Genomic DNA, 22603 nt, shown 5'->3' with positions numbered 1-22603 from the left:
AGTAATATAATTTAGTCACTTTGGCTTGAGGCCAGTCAATTCCCAACTCATTTCTTCTGAGTCCTGATCACTCCAGGGAGTCTTCAGCTAATGGTAGCCATTTCCTAGGCATGGCTCAATTCTGGCCTGTAGTCTACAGTTTTTACCTTTTATTAGAGCTGGCCCAGTCTCAGTCCTTCTGTCTAATCATAAGAAGTACCAAATGAGTCAAACCCATGGTTGACCAAAGCTAGTATTCTTTGGCAGCTTTTCAGAAGATGATTTATAGATGGGTATTAAAGCCACCTCAACAGATTATTTTTTGCTATTTCCACGACTCAAATCAATACTGAAGAACAAAAATTTACCACCAGTGAGGATATTCAGAAGACAGGAAGCATACTTTCAAAGCCTTGGCTTTGCTGCAGACTAGCCATAAGATTTTGGATGTCACCATTTCTAGTTTTTTCTCTGGTTTTCAAATTCTACACGAGAGATTTTTCTTCTTCCCACCTGGCTCCTTCCCCTGATGTGTGGATCAAGCAGTTATGGAGACATTCTTTTATGAACTCCAAAGCAGAATAAGTGTTGATGCAAAATCAAGAATACACAAAACATACCAGAATAGCGATAGGTACAGAAGAATATTCCCTACTAGGGACTTTATTTAATCATAGCAATGAAGGTTGGAGCCCTACCTCAGGCACTTTTGAGTAGAAGGAACAGGGCAATCTCAGGGATCTAAGTTCAGGATACCATACCTTTTCCCCATAAATATAAGAATATAGGAATGAAGAATCCTAGCATCCTGGATTCCATAAAAGGAACATTGTAAGGAGGAAGGGTCTGGCTCCTAGGGTTGGGCAGCTTCTCCTTCTAATCGTATGCTGAGAGTTTGCCCTTCATAATGTTGGGTATTGGGCCCTGCCACTCTTTCCCTGTATGGAGAAAATCATGCACCTTCTACAGATGGTCCTTAAAGAAGGGAATCCTTGGGTCCTGGTAAGGCATGCTGCCCATTATTCCCTTCTTTTCTCTTGCCCTCATGGTCTCAGGGAATTCTTGAAAGGGGTCATTTTTGATTTCAAGGAACAGATAGCTTCTCCACATCTTCTACAATATACATGGTTTCCTTACAACAGAAATTACTTCTACTTTTTAAGAAAGAGCCCTGTTCCCATTTGAAGTGTCTGGTACAAGGCTCTGCCTCTTGGAAACTTAAAACTTTTTGCTCAAGAGTACCTGCTTCCTCTAATTTCTTCCTCAGTGGTAATTCTGGCAGGTAAGCAGGGCTGTGAGACAAGGAATGTCTTAACAACAGTAAGACAAAGTGTCTCCAACTCACCTAGAAGATGGGCCAGCAGTTCCATCCTGTCTGAGCCAAAGAGCATGTGGGATTTGTCATGCAGATGGTACACTATGGTGGGTAGCCCAAAGGCCTGGAGAAAGAGTGATCACAGTGCCATACAGAAAGATAAGAAAGAGGACCCTGATGGGTGGGAGTCAACGTTGACTTAAGACTGATGAAGGGAAGTGGGGGTGGGGGCCCAGCATCACTGTAGATAGCAAAGGGTCACACAGGAGATAGGCAGGAGAGTCTCTTTCTGTCTCTTAACATTGGTCTCCCCCCTATCTCATCCCTTCTTTCCTTATCTATTTCTCTCTTTTCCTTCCTTCCCATGCATTTATTAGGTGACTGATACTGATGAAGAATGGGAAAGTGGGCTTGTGGAAACAAATTCTAAGGTTTATTAGAATTCCTTATCCAGTATCTTCAAGGATTAGAAGCTGGGTTTTGGGACATGGGGTATCAAGGATGCTCACCCCATATCTGAAAGCTGTATCTGTGTTCTCTCTTAGTTTCTTCTTTACCTCTTCAGTTGAACACTTTTCCAGGAGACCCTTAGCCTGTTCTTCAGAAAGTCCTGCTTTCTCTGCAGCCTGTGGAAGTGAGGTAGGCAACAGACCATAGTTGAGTTGGGGTGGGAACGTCAATTTCTAGATCTGAATTCCTGGTTATAGACCTCAGGAATATAGTATGTGTGTCTGTCTGTGTGTATGTTGTGTGTATGTATGTAGATACATATGCATACCTATATATACATATATACACACATTCATTGTTCCTGATCCAGATCCGTATCTGTCTGTCTATCTATACACACATACATATATAAATTTACATACTTATACATACATATCTATGTAAATATCTATCCATATATCTCTGGCTTTGCCCTTTTGAAAGCATCATAATAACATGCCTATTTTTTTCCACTGGACTTTGGGGCTATTCACAACCTGAGAGAATGTCTAGGTCAACTCCATCTTTTGAGAGATAAGGAAGCCAAGGCTTAGGGAGGGAAAATTACTTGCCCAAGGCCAAAGACTTTGACACAGAGTTACAAAGGTCTCCTAACTTGTAGTTCAGGACCATTTTTTCTAATATTCTTTGCTGCCTCCTTATTCCAAGGGTCCTCAAACTTCAGAGAAAAGTCAAGCAGTAGAGAAGAGGGCCAGGTAATGAGGGACAGCAGCAACTGACTTGGAGGTCTATCATAGACCCTGGTCTATCAGATGGGAGCCCTTACTATATAGTCCCTGATCCTTTCTGCTCTAAGCCTCAGAGCTTAGAAATTAAATTTTGACTGTGATTTCTGCAGAGATTTTACTGTTGGTATTCCCTTTAGTCATTTCTGTCCTGCTTCTCAGATACCTTATCATCCCAGAACACAACACTATCTTCCACCTAAGAGAAATAACCCTGATTTGTTCTCCAACAACCCCATACTTCAGTTAGGGGAAATAGGGGCAAAGCTGTGATACTTACAGTCTGGATGCTCTGGGGTTCTGTGATATCTTCATCCTGGGAGTAATGGATAGTATTCAGAGTTGGGGACTCAAAAGAAGGATTGACAGGGGATGTTGAGGGGATATATGTGACTATGGATATAGTTACAGGGACAATATTGGTGCTATGAAAAAGAATCTGATGGAGTACTATAAAGGCACAGAGTCACAAGAATTGGATATATTTGCTATCTAGAGAGGGGAAATTATATAAAGAGTAGAACCCCTAAGTTGGAGAGGTAAAGTGGGTGGAATCTCTGAGCACCTCACCTGTGACCAGATGCGCACCCACAGCTCCCTAGACACTTTTTCCAACATCTCAGGTTTCTCCAATTCGACAGAACTGAGGAATCGCATGGCATTCAGGCTCCCTGAAGGAAAGAGGCCAGAGATGTGTGGGAAGTGAATAATAATAATAATAAATAACAACAGATTTACCCAGCGTTCTAAGGTTCCCCTATTTTAATCTTACAACACTACTATGGGATAGGATTCTAGGTATTATCATCTCCATTTTACAGATGAAGAAACTGAGACTTAGAGAGAGGTTAAGTGACTTTCTCTTGGCCAAACATCTATTGGAAGAACCTGAACCCAGTCTCTCCTGACTTCCACTCAGAAGCCAGTTTGCTATAATACATCAACTTTTCTCCTATGACATTATTTCCTCTTTCATATATTCACACATATGCATATATACACACATGTACGATGTACATTCTATAATTATATTTTTATGTAATTATCATATTATAATGATCATATTGTTGTAATGCAATAATATGTATAACATATAAAATTTACTTTCCTACTTTTCCATTGGTTACTAGCCTGTGGGTTCGCTGGAATCAAGTTTCCTTATTGTCAGCTATCCCTTATATAATGATTATTTCTGTTCCTTCCTTTTCCCTTCTATTTTTCTACAATTCCCTGTTTATCCAAGTCTGTTCATCTAAGCAGCCAAAGTTCTTTCCACACTTAAAACATCTTTTTTACCTCTCAGCATCCCCTAGAGCCCTTCTTACTACGAAGCCCTACCCACTCAAGCCTCTTCTTTGGTCCGTTCTTTCTTCCTCCTAGCCCCTTGCCCTGTCATGGTCCATCTTCATTCTCTTCCTTCCCTCCATCCACCCACACAAACACCCACCTTCATCTATAATCACTCCTCGAAGATCCCTGGGAATCACAAGGGGAACTTGGTAAAATTCTGCCAGGTGCTGGAGTTCATCTCTCAGGTATTTCTGCTTTTGAGGTACCAAGACAGGTCGTAGGTTCCCTGCAAGTGAATCATTTAATTCAATTCTACAAACATTTATTAAATACCTCTTTTGTACAAGATAACGTTCTAATCTGTGGAGACAGAAATGGAAATGTTTGTGCTCTCAAGGAATTTTCATTCTAGTAGGCCACTGAAGCTTTTGGGCCTTTCTAGGCATTTTGTAGATGAGACCAGAAACATAAGGACTGACAGGGGATCTTCTGGGCCCAGATCCTTTGGGTTGACCCTTCTCTTTTTTTTACACCACCTTTATGGGCAATCTGGTTCTCTGGCCACCATACACTTTCCCCCAGCATTCCTCCATACCACTGTCCTTTATTATCCCTACTAGGAAAGTTGGACAAAGCTTCAGGCTGATGTTCCAGATGTTCTGATATCGACACAGGACCTGCCAGGGAGACCGAAACGATTGTGAGCTTCGCGTGGGCTTTCAGAAGGCGTGGAGGGGGTGCTTGAAACAGGGGTATTTTTAATCCCTGACCCCTGGCATGGGCCACCTGGGGCAGGGCTGGAGAATCTTTGGTTCACGTTGACACAGATCTCTCTATTTTGGTCTTTGTGAGCTTATCCAAAACGGGCCATGTGCCATCCTGGGGCTGGGGAACCCATCTCCTCACGTGGCCAGGGGCTGACTCTTCCCTCTTATCATTGCCCTGAGTTGTTCCCAAGAGATCAAGAGATCTGACGCCGCGGCTGAAGGAAAGGGGACATGGAACGGGGGGCTTAGGGAGAGGAGGAGAGGGGCACCTGGGCAGTCGTTAGTCCTCGACCAGCTCTGAGTCCCAGGCTGCAGAGGAGCCTGGGCTTGAGATGAGGAGATGGGAAAAGGGAGATTAGAGGTGACGAGGGTAAAAGCACTGAGGCTGGCATCCCCACCTCCTAATCCGAAATAAGAGGGAAAAGGAGAAAATAAAACCGGAAATCGCGTGTCCCACCCCCACCCCCACCACCTTTGCCCGTCCTGGTCGCAAGTTGAGGCGCTGTCTTCACGGACACCGATGGCATCCTCCTCCTTCCTACACACCTCTGAACCATCAGAAGGACAGTCCCAACCTCCCTTGATCTCTTGGGAACAACTCAGGAGCGTCACCTCGAAGCCCAAACAAGAATAGGGGGACAGCACATCGTAGAAGAGCTCCAGCTTCCTCGGCAGGTTCAACATGGTGTGACACTGGGCAGACCTGGGGTCTCCCCGCGGCAGCCGGACACACTCCTCTTTTTGGGAGAGGAGGGGAAGCGGTTCTCTTTACCGCTCCTTCCACCCAATAGGTTCTCGGTGGGATCCGCCCCTGGAACTGGGCGACCTGGTTGGGAGAAGGAGCGCGCAAGAGCCTGGCGACTGAAGCCCGGGAGGAGGAGCCAGGCCGGCCCTGCCCTGGGCTCCTGCTGCCTCCGTGCGGCCGCCCGCGGGGACTCTGCTGGGTTTACCAGCAGGCCAGGTGCGCAGGACAGTGGCCGAACCGAGTGTGGCGGAGCCGCTTCTGAGCTCTGCCTTAGCAGAGACGAACCTCTGGTACCGCCCTTATGGGAATCAGAACGGCGATGCCATCTCTCAGTGACGTCACTTATCCAGTGGATCACGGGTGTCCCTATGACGGTCATTCTCCCTGCAGCCCAGTGAGCCAAATACATAACAGCGGCACGGACTGGTGTGTTTATGTGTTCAAAATCACCCACAAGCTCTGGACTCATAATACACTATGGCATTAATCTGATATCAAGATACATATCTACATTTGGATATATAGATATATGCATATGTATGTATGAAGATAAACACGTATATGTGTATATATAAAATGTATAAATGTAAATATATATATTTTAAAATGGTCTCCGCTATTGGATTGTAAGCTTCTTGAGGGCAAGGACTGTCTTTGGTTCTTTTTCTATCCCCAGCACTTAGCTCATGGTTGGCACATAATGGGTACTTCATAAATATTCATTGGGTTGAATTGAAGTTTTACCAATATTCATTAGATTGAAGTTTTACCGAAAATGGAACAAGACTCCAGCTTTAATACAATTTAATTCACTTTTCAATTCAAATTTGTTACTCGGGGAGGGTACCCTAGAAGCCTAGCCGGCAATAAGGGGTCATCACATCGTGGGAGAGTTCCGGCTTCCTTGGCCGGCATGACATGAGGGTGGCTCTGAGGAGATGGGGCAGCGGGCCATGCCCCTTTTCTTTTATTTTTTTGGGGGGCAGTGGGGCTCTCTACTCCTCCCTACACCCCGTAGTTTGCTATGGGCAAAATACCATACTAGGTGCTGGGAAATGAAAGACAAAAGGAGAAAAAATGGTATCTACTTTGAAGGACTAGCAGTGCAACATGTAAAATAGAGAAATAAATATAAAATAATTTGAGCAGGGAGAGAATACTGAGAACGTGATGATCAAGAAAGGCTATTTGGAGTAAATGGAACCTGAGTAGATTGGCAGTTCTTTCTAGAAATGGTCATTTTGATTTGATTACTGTTCTCAGAGCTAAGCAAGAGGGGGAAGGAGGAGAAGAAGGAGGTAGGAGGTGTTCATGAAAGCAGCATGGCCTTAAGATGGCTGGCAAGTCACTTGGTGGATCTGGGTCCAGGTAAGATCAGGTAAATGCTCACCAGACTGCCCCCATTACAGAAAGGAGAACACAAGTTCCATGGAGAGGTGGAGCCTGGGTGGCAAAGAGATGGCCAGAAAGCTGCCTTCTGAGTCACAGGCAGCAAATCCCTGAGTTTAGCATTGGCTGGTGCTCAAAGTACATGATTTGATTTGAAAAAGGGATCCAGAATAGTGAAATAAATGATGTTGCCTAGAGAAACCAATATTCATTTAGGAAGACTAAAAAGATAAAATTGCCCCCATTTTGTTTTGTTCTGATCTTTATTAAGCTTTATTATTTATTTGTTCTGCTCACATGACTAAAATATTTCCACTCAAACAGCAGGTAACCTTCCAATGAATAAAGATCAAACCTCTTGGAAATGCCTTGTCATAGACAGAATAAAAGATAAGGAGTCAAAAAAGTGCTTTCTAGTCCTGTCTGCCATGATTTTGTAAAGCAAATCACTTAATCTTGCTGGGTCCTGGTTTCCCAATTTAAGAAATGAGGTCCTTTTCTTTGGACTAAAATCCTATGGTAGCTTTTGAATTTTAGTAGTTTTTTTCACTTCTTAGGTGAATTTAAGCAAATATGTTAAAGAAGTCTTAGGTTTTGAACATAAATTTGGAAAGTCTGAATTCATTGCTTTATATTCACAGCAAAATCTTAAAAATTTCAACTCTATTTCCCAGTGGGAAGGGTTTGAAGATCATAACCGTTATTTCTGAGTCAGAGATCAAATGATGAGAAAGCATTATAGGTATTTTGAAAGAGGTTTCAGAGAGCTTGGCAGAATTGGAAAGGGCTTTGAGGGCTGATCCCTACAGCTGAGATTTAGAAAAGCATGAGTGACAGTCTGAAGCAGTTGAGCAAAGACTAACACAGGTATATGTCAGAGCCTCTGAAAAGATTTTATAGGAATATTTTCGTTTCTACAAAAGAAAATTAGCCCTCCCAACTGCCCTTCCTAGATACATCCCAGTGTACCTAAGAGCAAGAGTGATAGTTACAGAAAAATACAAAGGAATTGTTTGAAATCTAGTATAGCCATGAATTTGACATTAAAAAAGGAGGCCTGTACTGGAAAGACCAAGGTTCTACCTCCTCCTAGCTATATGACCTTGGGCAAGTCATTTGACCTCTCTGAGCTTTAGTTTCCTCATTTGTAAAATAAGTTTACTATTACTTGAACTGCCTAGCTTACAGGGTTAGGGTAAGAACCAAATAAAGTCAGGTATATAGTGTTTTGTAAATTGTAAAGCATTATACAACTGCCAAAAATTATATAAATAATTTTAAAAATTTCAATAGATTTGTTTTGAAAAATGTTTAATTGATGACTTTTGATTTCCATTACAGTCATTTGAAACAGAAAACATCCCTCTCCCATAAGAAAAAATTAAATAAATCCAAGTGATACAGTTATTGCCTGAGAGTATATGTCACATTTTGCATCCTGAGTACTCCACCTCTCCCCTGAAAGGAGGAAAGTATGTGTCACTTTCTATTATCTAGGACCAGTACAAGTATTAGGATCAGTACAAGTACTCAGAATTCAGCCTCCTTTCAATTTTAAAAATTAAAATTACTGTATTCATTGTATATATTATTCTTCTGGCACTGCTGACCTCTCTCATTATTTCCTATGAATTTCTCTATTTTCCTCATATTAGTTTATATTGACCACTTCTGAGAGTGTAATCATGTTACACTATAATATCACAATTGGTTTAGTATCTCAGTGGTTTTTCAGTTGTGTCTGACTCTTTATGAACCCATTTGGAGTTTTGTTGGCAAAGACACTGGAGGGGTTCACCATTTCCTTCTTCAGCTCACTTTACAGGTGAAGAAACTAAGACAAACATGGTGAAGAGACTTTCCCAAGGTCACACAGCTACTAAGTGTCTGAAGCTGGATTTGAACTCAGGAAAATTAGTCCTGACTCCAAGACTGGCGTTCTACTCACTGTGCCACCTAGCAGCCTCCACTGATGTTACATTATATATCTATATCACAGTTTGTTCATCCATTCCCCAAATAACCATGAGGTAGTCAGTTTTTCTTTCACACATGGATGGATATTGCCACAAAGAAAATGGTTAAAGTTATAGGGCTGTAGAAGGGAATTGAGTGGTCATCATTTTACAAATGAAGAAACTGAAGCACAGAATGAGGTAGGTTTTGAACTTAGGTCTTCTGGACTCCAAGTCTAGTATTCTATAAGCAGGAGATCACTGCTCTGTGTTTGGCAGCAAACAATATCTGTCAGGTCATTTATTTATTGTGGGTCCAAATGACTTCTTTTTGAAGCTGCAGCCTCAATACAGTTTATTCCCTGTTAAAAAAAAGTCACTTCGGTACATTGTCAGCTGAGGGTAGTTGTCTGCCTTGCTCATGGAAACTTGTGAAATGTTAACTTGTTTCTCAGATTGGATGACTCTTTGAGCTTACCCCCTTCCATTCTCACCCCTCCCCTCCTTGCACAAAATATTACTGTTAAAGAGATCTGTGGCATAATGGGTTGAGAACTCAGCCCCTGAGTCAGGATGAGCTGGTTCAAGTCCAAAAAAATTTTTTTGACATATACTTGAAGGGAAACAAATTATAATTATAACAAATTATAAGCATTTATAAAGCACCTATGATGCCCCTACTCACACCTGTGTCTCCAAGAAGCTGTAGCATGTGCAGCAGCCATACACCAGTAAAACTGTCTTGGCAGATGGGCTAAACCAGGTTGAGGGTTAACTGAAGACCTCAAACCCACTGGTAATTTAGGGGCATATCTAGCCCAAGCATGTGAAGACTTCCCCTTAGCGGAATGGACTGATGAGAATAATCTGTTCCAGTGGCCACGAAGGTGGCTGAAGCAGGTGCTGTGTGTGAGGTGCTAGAGCCTGGTGAGGCCTCAAAGATGCCAAGGTCACCCACTGCATCCTGGGCCATTGTCAGTCACCTTGCTTTTTGTCTTGCCACTGGATTTCCAAGACTCTGGAAGAGAGAATGAGACTTATGGTTTTGGGCAGCTCTGCCTCACTTATATCCAAATCACCCAGGAGTCAAGCCATCACCCCGTGGTGTCACTGGTCCTCTTCAAAAACAAAGGACAAACAACAATAACAACTAGCTATCCCCCCTAAATAGCAACTTTCCCCATTGTGGTTTTCATACATCACTGGCTGGCATAAGAAATTAAGTGGGGATTTTAGGGGGTTTGCATCAGCCGCAGACAACATGCAAAGTCTGCAGATGATGCAGAAAAAATTTAGAAACTTGGAAATGCATGAAATATACATGTAATATTGTATAAGATCAACACATTTTACCTTTTAATACCATAGCAATCCAGACTTCTCTGGTATGGAGGGCCAAAAAGTTTTACATGGATTTTCCAGATAGTGGGCGGGGTGGGGGGGGCATCACATCCCTAACTCCCAAAATGTGGAAGGGATAACTGTATGTGCCAGGTACCTTGCTCAGTACTTTATAACCATTATCTCATTTGATCCTCACCACAACCTTGGGAAGAAGGTGCTATTATTATACCCATTTTACAATGGAGGAAATGGAGACAGATAGAAGTTCAGTGATTTGCCCAAGGTCATACAGCTAGTAAGCGTTTGAGGCCATATTTAAACTCGAGGTCTTCCTGACTCCAGGCTCTATCTACTGTGCCACCTGTTTCCTCTCAATATTACAGACAACTTCTAGACTATAAATTGCAAAACAAATCTGCCTTGGCAGACAAAGTTTCTCCACTTTAGGGAGCATGTGAAACTAATGAAATCACAGGTCTAGACCAGTGAAATTGATAGCAAAACCTGTGTCTTATTAAAACAGTTAAATGTAAGTAAATGTCGAGCATCAAAATCTTTATGGCAGCATAAGAAATTTGGCTTCTATTCACTGTAGGACCTTGGGCAGATCCTTCACCTCTGAGTCTATTTTCCTGTTTGTAAATTGGGGATAGTCACATATGGACTGAGGGCAATTATGGTGTATAGGAAATTGGCTTCTGAGTCAGGAAGATCTGAGTTTAAGTCACACACTCTGCTGTGTGACTCTGGCCAAGTAACTTTACTACATGGTGACCTAGAAAACTTTCTAAGATTAAAATTTGTAAAAATTGTGCTGATCTACATTGTAGAATGCCCCCTTTGGGAGCTCCCTCTACTGATAAAATCACAGGGCCAGTAAAAAACAAAACAAAACAAAAACTCTATAAAATTTATGCTTCATACCTCACAATATAGTGAAGAGTGTTGTAAACCTTAGCTTTGTGTTCTCAACACTTAGCAAATACCTGGCATATTGTAGCTTAAAAATGGGTAGATAAATGGCACGGTAGATAGAATACTGGGCCTGAAGTATGGAAGACTCATCACACTTACCAGCTATGTGACCCTGGGCAAGTCACTTAACTCTGCCTCAGTCTCTTCAACAGTAAATCAAGCTGGAGAAGGAAATGGTAAACCACTCCACTATCTTCAGCAAGAAAACTCCAAATGGGATCACACACACAAAAAAATCCAACATGACTGAACAACAAAAAGCTAAACAATGCTTGTGGACTGACTGATTGATGATGAGTGCATGAAACCATAAGGGATCAGTGATTCATCATCATAGGGAACACACGATGATTTAGTAGATACACATTCCTAGAGAGTGTTCTGTTGCATGGTGATGGGCATGAGGTCAGCAAATTTTATCTATAATTCAATTCATTTCAACTGAATCAATTTTTTTTTTTTTTGCTATGCACTTCACTATGGCATGGAGTTACTCAGGGTTCCTGAAGGTTATGCCATCACTTTGTAAGATCTGGCAAAAGTTTTTTGGGGGAGAGAGGAGGAGAAAGGGAGAAGAGTAGCAAGATTTTCATTGGCCCCTTCTTCCTAAAAATAAAGAAGGGAGAAGGAAATCCAGAAGGAATCAAAGCAAGAGAGCTTTGAAAGTTGCATGTTGAATTTATTACACACTTAAAAAGAAAAAACAAGTTCTATGTAACAGAGATTTGCAATTGTATATGCAGTCTTCTTTTGTTCTTACAAGTATATGGAAATGTCATTTTTTGAGAGGTATTTGTCAACTTTGGAATAAAAATTAAGTAAAATTGAAAAAGTAATCACTTTGTAGTTTGATTGATACAGTGTAGAAAAAATTAATTTGAATATCATTGTTATTTTTATTGTCATAGCCTAAACAATTAGTGTTTCTCCAATTACTTAGATCTGTGTATTTCTGTAGTTGTATTCCTGTTGTGTCCTGGTGGGTAGATTTATTTATATTTTATATATTCTGTAGTTACTTGGAATGGAATTCCTCTTTCTATCTTTGTCCTGATGGGTTTTGTTGGTAATATACAGAGATGCTAATAATTTGTGTGGGTTTATTTTACATCCTGTTACTTTTCTGATTATTGTACCAAGTAACTTTTTAGTTGACTCTTTAAGACTCTAAATAGTCAACATATCATTTGCAAAAGTCACTGTTTTGTTTCCTCTTTGCTCATTTATTTTCTCAATTATTTTTGTCTCATTGTTACAGCTAAGATTTCTCATGCTATAGTGTTTGTGGATATCTTTACACCTAATTTTAATATACAGGCCTTTAATCTTTATTATACACAATGCTAGTTCTGGATTTTATTCTATTATTTTTGGACTTCAGATTGATAACAATTTACCACATTACTGAAAGGTCCAGTTATTCTTATACTTTTTGGTATTTCAACAGAAATGAGCGTTGAACTTTGTCAAAAACTTTTTCAACATCTCTTGATGTACTTATGTTTTTGAAATTAATTTTGTTATTAACATGGTCTCTCATGTTTATTTATCCTATTTTTTCCACAATTCTTTTAGTTACTTCACAAGATATTTCAATGTTGGAAGTTTGTTTTGCTTATTCCTCTTAAATCCTACCTCTTTCTTCTCCCTATTTTTTTTTTGTTGAGTTTAATGTTTTTTTCTATACCAAAGTCTGTGTGTGTGTGTGTGTGTGTGTGTGTGTTCAACCTTCCTTTGTCCTGCAGTGATGAAAGGGAGGTTCATGAGATGGCCATTCTTTCCACCTTTCCTGCACATTTTTATACACTTCACTTTATGAACTCATTATTTATGATAGTGTAAGTTCTTTTTTCTTCCTCCTCATTTATTCCCATTTCCCTTCCATTTTGTCTTTTAAAAAACATCTAAATGGAACACCTCCAGTCACTGCTTCTTATATAACCTTCCCTATGACCCTTGAAGACAGGAACATGAAAGGACACGTTTCTTTTCCTCTATTAGAATTCAAACAATTCATCACAGAGTTTCTTCGTTTATAAAATAAATTTATAGTTTCTTAATTCCTGTATTTGCAATTCCAAGTTTCTACTTGGATATGGCTATTCATGAGGAATTCTTGGTATTCCAGTATCTCATTAAAGCTCTAACTTCCCCCCTGTAGGATTATGTTTAGTTTTCCCCTGGTTGTAAGCCTTTCTCATTAGTCCTAGAATATCACATTACAAGCTGTCCTCTATTTTATTGTGGTAGCTGCCATGTACTGTGTGTTTCTGAATGTGGCTTCTGGGTACTTTTATAGACCTCTTATAGGACATGAGGTACAGGGAATTCATATTCAGGTAGGGGTTGAACTAGATGACTTCTGAAGTCCTTTCTAATTCTGCATTAATTGTGATCTTCTGGTAATTATTCATCTTCCAGTCAGTAACATAATCTGATATCTCTGGTAGAGACCAATCAATTCCCAGTTCATCATTTCTGGGTCTAGGTCACTCTAGGAGTCACGGTGGCTTGAAGTGGTCAAGTAACTTGCTCAAGGTTACACGGCCAGTTATTTCTGGGTGTGGTGCTGAGTGTCTGAGCCTGGGATTCGATCTCCAGGTCGTCCCAACACTGGAGCCGGTACTCTTACTCGCTGAGCCACCTGGCCGCCCCTGAGTATTTCACTTTTCACTATAGTTGGTGCAGTCTTTAGATCAATGGTTGAGCAAGCCTAGTAGACTCTGGCAGATTTACCAAAAGATGATTTGTACAGGGAAGGGTATTCACCTTGAAAAATTATTTCCAGCTGTTTTCAAAACTTACATCATTGCCAAAAGACAAAGATTTGCCACCACTGAAGATGTCCAAAAGATAGGCCTGAGGTGGAAGTTCTGGCTTTGCAGATTACTAGTTATGTGACTTTGGGCAAGTAACTACTGTTAGTCTTAGTTTCTTCATCTGTACACTGGATGATTTTCCTGTTTGCCATTTTTTTTTCTCTCCCTTGGCCCCCAGGCTTGGAAGTTGGAGGGGAATGTCTCTTCATTAACTCCAGAGAAGAACAGATACAGAATGAAGAATACACAACACACACCAGACGGTGACAGGCACACAAGTGTCTTCCCCAATGGAGAGTTTATTTGGTTGAAACAATGAAGGCTGGGGCTCTACCTAAGGCACTTATGAGCAATAGAAATAGGACAACCCCAGGAATGCAAGTTCAGGAAGCCATGCCACATTTCCTCCAAACATGAGACTATGGGAATGCAGAACCCCAGCATCCTGGATTCCATGACAGGGATGTTGTGGGAAGGAAAGAACTGGCTTCTATGGCTGGGCAGTTTCTCTTCTTCTCTAAGTGCTCAGAGTTTGCTTGTCACAGTGCTGGGAACTGGGCCCATCCACTGCTCCCCTGGAAGGAGAAAACCAGGCACCTTCTACACACAGTCCTAAAGGAAGTAAGTCTCTGGGCTTCAACAAAATATGCTATCCATTATTCTCTTCCCTCATTCCTTCTCTTGCTCTCAAGGACCCAGGAATTCTTGGAAAGGGCCATTCTTGGTTTTAAGGAGCTGATGGCTTCTCCATATATTCTACAACACACATGGTGTTCTTACAACAGAGATTGCTTCCACTTTTCAACATAGATAGAGCCTGTTTCCATTTGAAGTGTCCAGTACAAGGCTCTGCCTCTTAGAAACTTAATGAAAACTTGCTGTTCAAGAATACCTACTTCCTTTAACCTCTTCCTTCAGCGGTAGGTTTGGCAGGTAGGCAAGACTATGGGGCAAGGAATGTCTTAACTGATGGGGTACCTGGGGTCTAAATTTGTAAAACCAGTTTATACAGTTGTAACTGTACTTTGTATTGTAAAATTGTTATCTGTAAAATTCCTTTCCCAACCTTGGGCTCTGCCCCTTCCCCCTATCTGCACTAGGCCTTGTGACTCCTTTGTTCTTACTTAATCTCTCATGTCTCCTCTGGCCTGGCCCAATTCTTATCTAAACTATCTATGTCACAAGTTCCTCTCGGTCAGCTCTAACCTTTATCTGTGCACTGAGATCCCTTCCATCTGGTCAGCCCTGACAATGGCAGCCCTACCCTTTAAAAGTAAAAGCATGTGCCCCTCTTACTCGCAGGTCCTCTAAAGGACGCTTGCCCGCTTCTTATAGAAGCATAACAATAAACTTCTATAACTCTCACTCCAATTAAGCCTGAGACCTTGAATTCCTTCCAGATGCTATTGCAGGTTTTCTGGTCTTAGATAAGATCAGAATTCCTGCTGAACCTACTGGGATTCCGTCCCTCATCATTAACAATGTGTTAAAGGAAAATGTCTCCAACTCACCTAGAAGGTGGGCCAGTAGCTCCATCCTGTCGGAACCAAAGAGCATGTGGGATTTGTTATCCACGTGGACCACTACAGTGGGCAGCCCAAATGCCTGGAGAAAAAGTGATCACAGTGCCATACAGAAAAGACAAGGAAGAGGACCCTGATGGGTGGGAGTCAATGTTGACTTAAGACTGATGAAGGGAAGTGGGGGTGGGGGCCCCAGAATCAGTGTGGATAACAAAGGATCATATAGGAGATAGGCAGGAGAATCTCTTTCTTTCTGTCTCTTAACATTGGTCCCTCTCTATCTCATCTCTTCTTTCCCTTATCTACTTCTCTCATTTCCTTTCTTTGCAGGGGCTTAAGGTGACTGAGATTGGTGGGCAATGGCAAGGTGCCATATGGGAGGTAGGTCTGTGAGAAGAAATTTGAAGACACATTAGAGGTCCTTCAAGGATCATGGGTCAAGTTTTGGGGCAAGGAGGGATGGGGCAAAGGCTCCTTACCCCATAATTGAACGCTACATCTGTGGTCTCTTTTAGACTGTTCTTCACTTTGTCAGTTGAACACTTTTCCAGGAGACCCTTAGCCTGTTCTTCAGAAAGTCCTGCTTTCTTTGCAGCCTGTGGAAGTGAGGTAGGCAACAGACCATATTTGAGTTGGAGTGGGAGGTTAACCTCTAGATCTGAATTTCTCATGCTTACTGTAAAGTCAGGAGTAAAGAGTATATATTTCTGGCTTTGTCTATGAAGATTCCTAACATCATGACTATTACCCTTGACCTTGACTTTGGATCTTCATAGGACTTAGGAGAACATCTAGTCCAACTCTTATCTTTTGACAGATAACAAAACTAAGACCCAGAAAAGGCAAGTATTTTTCCCAAGGCCAAAGATTTTGTCATAAAAGTCTCCTAACTCCTCCTCCTTAGAAGAAGCATCATTCTTTCTAATATTCTTTGTTGCCCCCTTCTTTGCTCCCTTTTAGTCCAAGAGTTTTCAAACTTTAGAAAAACGACTTCATTTTCCTGAAGCCTTGAGATAAAGGTGCTGAGTGGCACATGGAGCAAGGGATGCAGTACATTCTTTTCCCTATTGGGAATCTTGAAAACCATGGAGAAGAGAGTCAGGTAGTGAGGGATGGCAGAAACTGACCTGGTCTATAAAGCCTGGTCTATCAGATGGCAGCCCTTTTTACAGTCTCTGATCCTTTCTGCTCTAAGCTCAGAACTATCAAAAAACAATCAAGACACATGCTTAACATTAGCAAATGTTAATAGTGGTCAAATGAAAAGAACTCTCTTCTAGGAATCAGGGAGCTGGGTTTGAATCTTGCTTCTACCACTTACTAGCCCTGAAACTCAGGCCAAGGCATTTAACTGCTTTAACAGTTCCCTCATCTGAAAATGAGGATAATATTTGTGGAGTGGTTTTTCAGGAAATTGCCTGTAAACCTTAAAGCTCTATAATACCTTCAAGTTTGACTCAGTCTGGTTAAAGATTGGCTTCTCATTTCACTTCAATGAATACAATCTGTTCTTTAGGTTTGAGCTATGAAAGCTGCATTCTCCTCTTTATGGCCAAGAGAAAGATTTCTGTTTTGAGTTATTCTTGTTTGTTTTTCAGATCAATAAATAATACTAATTTTAACCCTTTGGTTTCTTGTGGTATTACCTTCAGATTTTCCATGTACAAGGAAGGTTCCTAGAACTTTTAACACTATGCATATCCCCTCCTCTAAGGAGCTGCTGGATGGCCTTTCTCACCTGGTCTGACTGTTCTTACACACTCCACTGCCTTTCTTCTGTTTTTACTACTGTCCTTCATTCTCAAAGAGGCCCAATAACACCAGGAATGTGATATCTAGACTTGTAAGTGAATTGGATTTAAATGAGGTAGGGCCGTGCAAAGTCACCAGCCTCATTCCCTGCTCCAGAATCACCTGGATCCAGTGGCAAGATGGCTGGAGATGGCTCTGGATTCAGTTGGAGACCTTGGCCTTTTTAAGCTAAGGTCCTTCCCAGGTCTCGGTTTGTCCAACACCATACCCATTCAGTAATTAAGGCTAGGCAAGAAATGAAGCAAAAAGTAGCTTCTTTCACTTGCTCAAAAATAAAAAACAAAAACCCCAAATCAACCTGGGAGGGGAAGACCCTCAGGGCTTCTGGTTAGAAAAGAATCAATTGCTGTTTACACTCATTCAGAGCCAACAAAACCCAAACAATGACCAACTGAGGCTTGGGTTGGGGCCCATTATTGGCCAACCAGTAAGAATCTGACCAAGGAGGTCTCTTTTCAGATACATTTTATGCGATCCCTTCCTGTTTCACCAGACTGCCATTTTGCTCTTCAAGCCCTTCTGCTCCCTATCTGCCAGTCATTTGTACTTTGCTTCCTGGATACCTTATTGCTCCAAAGCACAATGCTATGTTTCACCTAAGAAAGATGCTCATTTGTAATAATGATGATGATGGCTATCATCTATACAGCGCTTACTATGTACCAAATGCTTTACCTTATTACCTCATTTGATCCTCACAACAACTCTAGGTGGCAGGTGCTATTATTATTCCCACTCTACAGATGAGGAAATTGAGGCAAACATGGGTTAAGTGACTTGCCCAGGGTCACTCAGGTATTAAGTGTCTGAGGCCAAATTTGAACTCTGGTCTTTCTAATTTTAGTACCCTGCTCTTCAGACTTCAGTTAGGGGAAATGGGGTGGAGCTGGGATACTCACAGCCAGGATACTCTGGGGTTCAGTGATATCTTCATTCTATGAGTAAAGGATAGAATACGGCTGAGAAAAGGGAGGTAAGTCCTGGACAGGGAATACAGAGGAGATATATGTGGCTGTGGATATAGGTGCTGGGAAAATATTGGTGCTAATGTAAATGAATCTGATGGACTATTTATAAAGGCAAATAGAAAATCCAGCCTCCTTTTTGATAAAGGAGCCTAGGACAGAGGACAGATTTTGGAAAGTCTAATCCAGGAGTTAGATTTTTTAATAAATTGTGAATTTAAAGAAATTACAAACTAGTGTTTATAATAAATGAGGAAAAAGATAGTTTAAAAGCAACATGGAACGATTTATAGGAACTGATGCAGAATGAAGTTAGCAGAACTATAAAAATTACTTCTATTTAAAAATGAAAAATTCTGATGACTTTAATATTCTTCTCTAACTGCAGAGGACTAATAAAAAAGAGTGCTGCATACTTTATAAAAAAAGATGATCAACTAATATTTTGACTATGAAATACAATTTTTAGATGTAACCAACATAAGAATTAATGTTTATGTGTTTATGTAATAAAGGAGTTCTATAATTTTTTCTTTGTTTTCCTTTTTCAATAGGGGGTAGATAGAAGGGAGGGAAAAAAAGTATGCTTCATAATAGTTTTATTTTTTTATTTTTTGGAGGGCAATTGGGGTTGACTTGACCAAAGTCACACAGCTAGTAAGTTTTTCAAGTGTCTGAGGTCACATTTGAACTCAGGTTCCCTGGGGCCAGTGCCCTATTCATTGTGCCACCTAGCTGCCCTGATAACTGTTTTATAAAATAAACTCTGAACAATGCAATGATCAACCATGAGTACTGATAGTACAGAATAATGCCTACACTTCTAGCCAGAGGGGTGATGGACTGAGGGGACAGAATGACATATTTTTGGGGTAATTGCCACTCCATAAATTTGTTTTGCTTGACTATGCTTGTTTGTTACAAGGGGTTTTATTTATTTGTCTCTCCAGTGGGGCAGGGGGAATAGGTGGGAAAGAAAATAGATTTCTGGTAATCAAAACAAATTTATTCAAAAAAAGTAACTCACTCGTGACCAGACACGCATCCACAACTCTCGTGATGCTTTCTCTAACATCTCAGGGTTCTCCATATTAATAGCAGTAAGGAATCGCATGGCAGTTATGCTCCCTGAGGGAAAGAAGCCAGAGATGGGAGAGAAGGGAATAACAACTGCTACCACTGCAACAGTAGCTTAGATTTATACATCATTGTAGATTTGCAAAGTGCATTAGCTCACTGGATGTGCAGTCGCTCACTACCTCATATTACGTAGGTATTCTAGGTATTATCATTCTCATTTTACAGATGAAGAAACTGAGGCTTAGAATAGTCAAGTGATATGTCTATGGTCACATGCCTAGTATATATTAAGGGGAAGGATTTGAACCTAGGTTTCACTGGATTCTCGGAACAGAATCAGTTCTGATATTATATAGTTCCTTCTATTGCAGAGATAGATGGATCTCTTGCTTCTCCACTGACTGCACACAATCTTCCTGTGGGTCTTCCTCCTGCCAAATCAATTTTTCCTATCTTCCCCCATCCATTATGTACACAAACTTCTATTTTTCCCATTTCCTTTCTATTTTCCTACAATTTCTTGTTTATTTATTCCTGGTTGTCCAGAACATTTTATCTATACCCTTCAGTTGATACTGAATACCTTTTGTTCAACCTTGGTAACCTGACTCTTATCTCACTCAATATTTCTTCATCTTAGCTTCTTTGATGGTATGCTTCACCTTCATACCCTTTCTCCCTTTTTCTTCACCCACTCACACCTACCTTTTTCTAATATGACAGAGAAGAAATCCTTGGGAACCTGGATAGGAACCTGGTAAAACTCCCTTAGGTACTCGAGGTCCATCAACATGTATTTGCCCTTTAGGGGTAACAAGGCAGGTGGCTTGTTCCCTGTGGGTGAGTCATTTAATTAATTTCTGTAAACATTTATTAAATACCTACTAAATATAAGAAGGTAGTGTTTGGATATGGAGGTACAAAGACAAAAAGAATATAGTTGCTGAACTCCAGGAATTTCTATTTTGTTGGATCACTGAGGGCTTTGATGAGAAAACTCCTTATTTTCAATAGATTGGGAATTTAGAAGGAAATAAGGGAGAAACTTGACTGATAGCAATGCAAGAACTCAGTTGGAGCCAGCTCCTGAGACTTCTTTTGTAAAACCCCTCCCTGGGCACTCATTCTGACTACATTCCCTTCCTGGGCATTCTCCCCTACCACTGCTCTTCATGATCCCTGCTATGTAGGTTGGGCGCAGATGAAGGTTGATCTTCCAGATTTTCTGATACCGACACAGGACCTGCCAGGGAGACAACAATAATTGTAGACCGACTGTGTGTATGCTTTCAGGTCCATAAAGCTGTGCATTTTTCAGGGTCACTGATAACTGAGAAAGTGTCCCCCTCCCCCCCCCCCCCCCAGGATTGGGGAAGCTGTTGGCTCAAGTTGGGATAATTTCTCTATTTGGGGCTCTGGGATTTTATCTCAGCTCTCCCAGGGCTGAGGAACAATCTCTCCACAGGGTCAGGGGCTGACACACCTCACCACTCATCTGGGGTGGAGCACCCAAGAGATAATTCAGTTTGGGATCACAGTCCCATTGCTCTAATGACTTTCCCCTCCTCCCCAGAAGGGTAGAAGTGCTGGGCAAGAAAGGAGGCAGTAGCTGTTGTCTCTGGGTAAGAAAACTAAGACAAAGAATTGTTGGGGACGGGGTTGAGTGACCATAATTTCTGCTAATTGAATCTTCTTTTATCTTTTTCTTTCTGTAGAGCAGGGGAAAAAAAAAATAAACAAACTCCATTTGATTCCCAGGGGCAGCGCTTATCCAGTAACCTTCACCTCTGATTCACCTTCCCCAGTCTCCCAAAGACCAGCCCCTACTGTCCGGAGGTTGAACGTTTTTATCTTTTCTCAAGTGACCTCCCCCTCCGTCCTGAGCCTCAACCCCCTCCGCAAATCCCCCATCTACCTCTCCAGGCTGTTCGTGCAGTGGTACCCCTCTAGGCAGCCTCCCTGAACCATAGTCACCTCAAAGCACAGCCAGGAATAGGGAGATAACACGTCGTAGAACAGCTCCACCTTCCTCAGCAAGCTCGCCATGTCTCGGTTTTGGGGAGAAGTGGCACGGCACTCAGGCAGCCCGCACGGACTTTTTTTTTTTTTTGGAAAGGTCCTCTCTTTTCCTCCTAAACCTAACAGGTTCTGGGCGGGATCCAACCCTAGCAGGCCAGAAGTGGTCGGGAGAGGGGGGGGTGCCCGAGCCTGGCGGCTGGGACCTGGGAGGAGGAGCCACGTACGTGCTGGGCTCTAGCTGCCTCCGCGTGGCCACCCGGGGTGGGACTATGCGAAGTTTACCAGAAGGCCAGATGGAGGCGGCATCTCTGCTTACTGGCTGGTGGACAGTGGGAGGAGCTGCCGCTGAGCGTTCACTAAGGCTGGAGCCCAGCAAGATCTTCAGCGGTGAACCTGACAGCAATTCTCCGCATTTTATGTCAACAAACGTTTGTTAAGTGTTAGTATTCAAGGCACTCTGCAAGCCCTTGGAGACCCAAGAGAGATTTGTTGCAAACGCGCCTCTTGAAGGTGCTTGGAAAGAAGAAAAAGCAGAAAAATAATTTTGCTAGGAGAAAGTGAGATAAGTGCAAAAGAGAAGGGCAGGTTAAGTGCTGTAGGAAAGAATCAGTCAATCGTCATTTATTAAGCACCTGTTATATATCAAGCACCGTGTTAAGTACTGAAGATATAAAAAGAGGCAAAAGAGAGTCCCTGCCCTCGTAGAACTTACAATGTAATCTAATATGGAGGAGAGATCATTTTTCCTCCATGTGGAGCAAATTTTAGGGGAAAATTCCTAGAAAATTCAAACAACTTGGGCCTTGAAGAAAGGGTGAGACTTCAAGGGTGAGGAAGGGGTGGCAGGTATGGGAAGGGCAGTGAGTCCATTTTAGGCATGAGAAACTGGGGAGAAAAGCATGGAGATGTGAGGAAGCAGGATGGAAAGGGGGAGTAATCCAAAGCAATCTTTCTAGACCTAGATAAATGGAGATATGTCAGGTGCTCATGGTTACGGCAAGTCAATAAAATAAAAATGACAGTGATACCTAAATTAATTTACTTATTCAGCACCATGCCATATTACCAAAAAGAATGTAGAGTGAGAACAATTATAATGAAATAGGAGGAACAAAAGGTCAAGAATCTCAAGGAAAATAATGAAAAAAAGAGAGAAAAGGAAGGAGGCCTAGCAATACCAGATCTGAAGCCATAGTAAAAAGAAATAATCATCAACATGATTTGGTAATGGCTAAAAAAAAGGTTAATTAGTGAAATAGATTAGGTGCACAACATGCAGAAGAAAGAGAACACAATAACATAGTAATTAATAAACCTGAAGACATGGGCTTACTGGAGTAAGAGCTCACTGTTAGAAATTGTTGGAAAAACTAGAAAGCAGACTGGGAGAA

General features: G+C 41.5%; 2 protein-coding genes and 1 long non-coding RNA gene across 9 annotated transcripts in view; 1 reads left to right on the top strand and 2 right to left on the bottom strand.

Annotated features, from left to right (window-relative positions):
• Positions 1-22603, top strand: part of LOC138160700 (uncharacterized) — a 48462-nt gene that overhangs the window by 10758 nt on the left and 15101 nt on the right. Inside the window, exons 2-3 of one of the 2 annotated variants that reach the window (XR_011168192.1) lie at positions 1840-1933; positions 13992-14110. The exons of the other annotated variant lie outside the window; for it this stretch is intronic. This is a non-coding gene — a long non-coding RNA (uncharacterized lncRNA). Of the gene's footprint in view, positions 1-1839; positions 1934-13991; positions 14111-22603 lie in introns of those variants that run through there. 2 annotated transcript variants of the gene reach the window in all.
• On the bottom strand, positions 358-6031 carry LOC138160697 (glutathione S-transferase kappa 1-like). Of its 2 annotated transcripts, XM_069087440.1 has the most exons (8): positions 5133-6031; positions 4415-4496; positions 3977-4105; positions 3100-3200; positions 2810-2845; positions 1804-1920; positions 1325-1418; positions 358-917 (listed from the first exon to the last, which is right to left on the bottom strand). In XM_069087440.1, the coding sequence occupies exons 1-8, from the start codon at positions 5268-5270 to the stop codon at positions 856-858; spliced, it is 759 nt and encodes a 252-aa protein (XP_068943541.1). In that variant the 5' UTR covers positions 5271-6031; the 3' UTR covers positions 358-855. The 2 variants fall into 2 exon arrangements, with proteins under 2 accessions (XP_068943541.1, XP_068943540.1); XM_069087439.1 differs by having other exon boundaries at positions 361-1418; positions 5133-6030.
• Positions 8015-21493, bottom strand: GSTK1 (glutathione S-transferase kappa 1). 5 transcript variants are annotated; one of them, XM_069087441.1, is made up of 8 exons: positions 21168-21489; positions 20355-20436; positions 19899-20027; positions 19141-19241; positions 18048-18083; positions 15816-15932; positions 15325-15418; positions 8015-9693 (listed from the first exon to the last, which is right to left on the bottom strand). In XM_069087441.1, exons 1-8 carry the CDS (start codon positions 21237-21239, stop codon positions 9626-9628), a joined length of 699 nt encoding a protein of 232 aa, XP_068943542.1. In that variant the 5' UTR covers positions 21240-21489; the 3' UTR covers positions 8015-9625. The 5 variants fall into 5 exon arrangements, with proteins under 5 accessions (XP_068943542.1, XP_068943547.1, XP_068943544.1 ...); XM_069087446.1 differs by having other exon boundaries at positions 21109-21214; XM_069087442.1 differs by lacking the exon at positions 8015-9693 and adding an exon at positions 14093-14388 and having other exon boundaries at positions 21168-21486.

Source organism: Petaurus breviceps, unplaced genomic scaffold (assembly GCF_028583685.1).
Source record: "Petaurus breviceps papuanus isolate PSGF00001 unplaced genomic scaffold, PetGlider_PUasm1.0 181, whole genome shotgun sequence".
Taxonomy (NCBI): Eukaryota; Metazoa; Chordata; class Mammalia; order Diprotodontia; family Petauridae; genus Petaurus; species Petaurus breviceps.
This window is presented reverse-complemented; position numbering and strand designations above follow the sequence as displayed.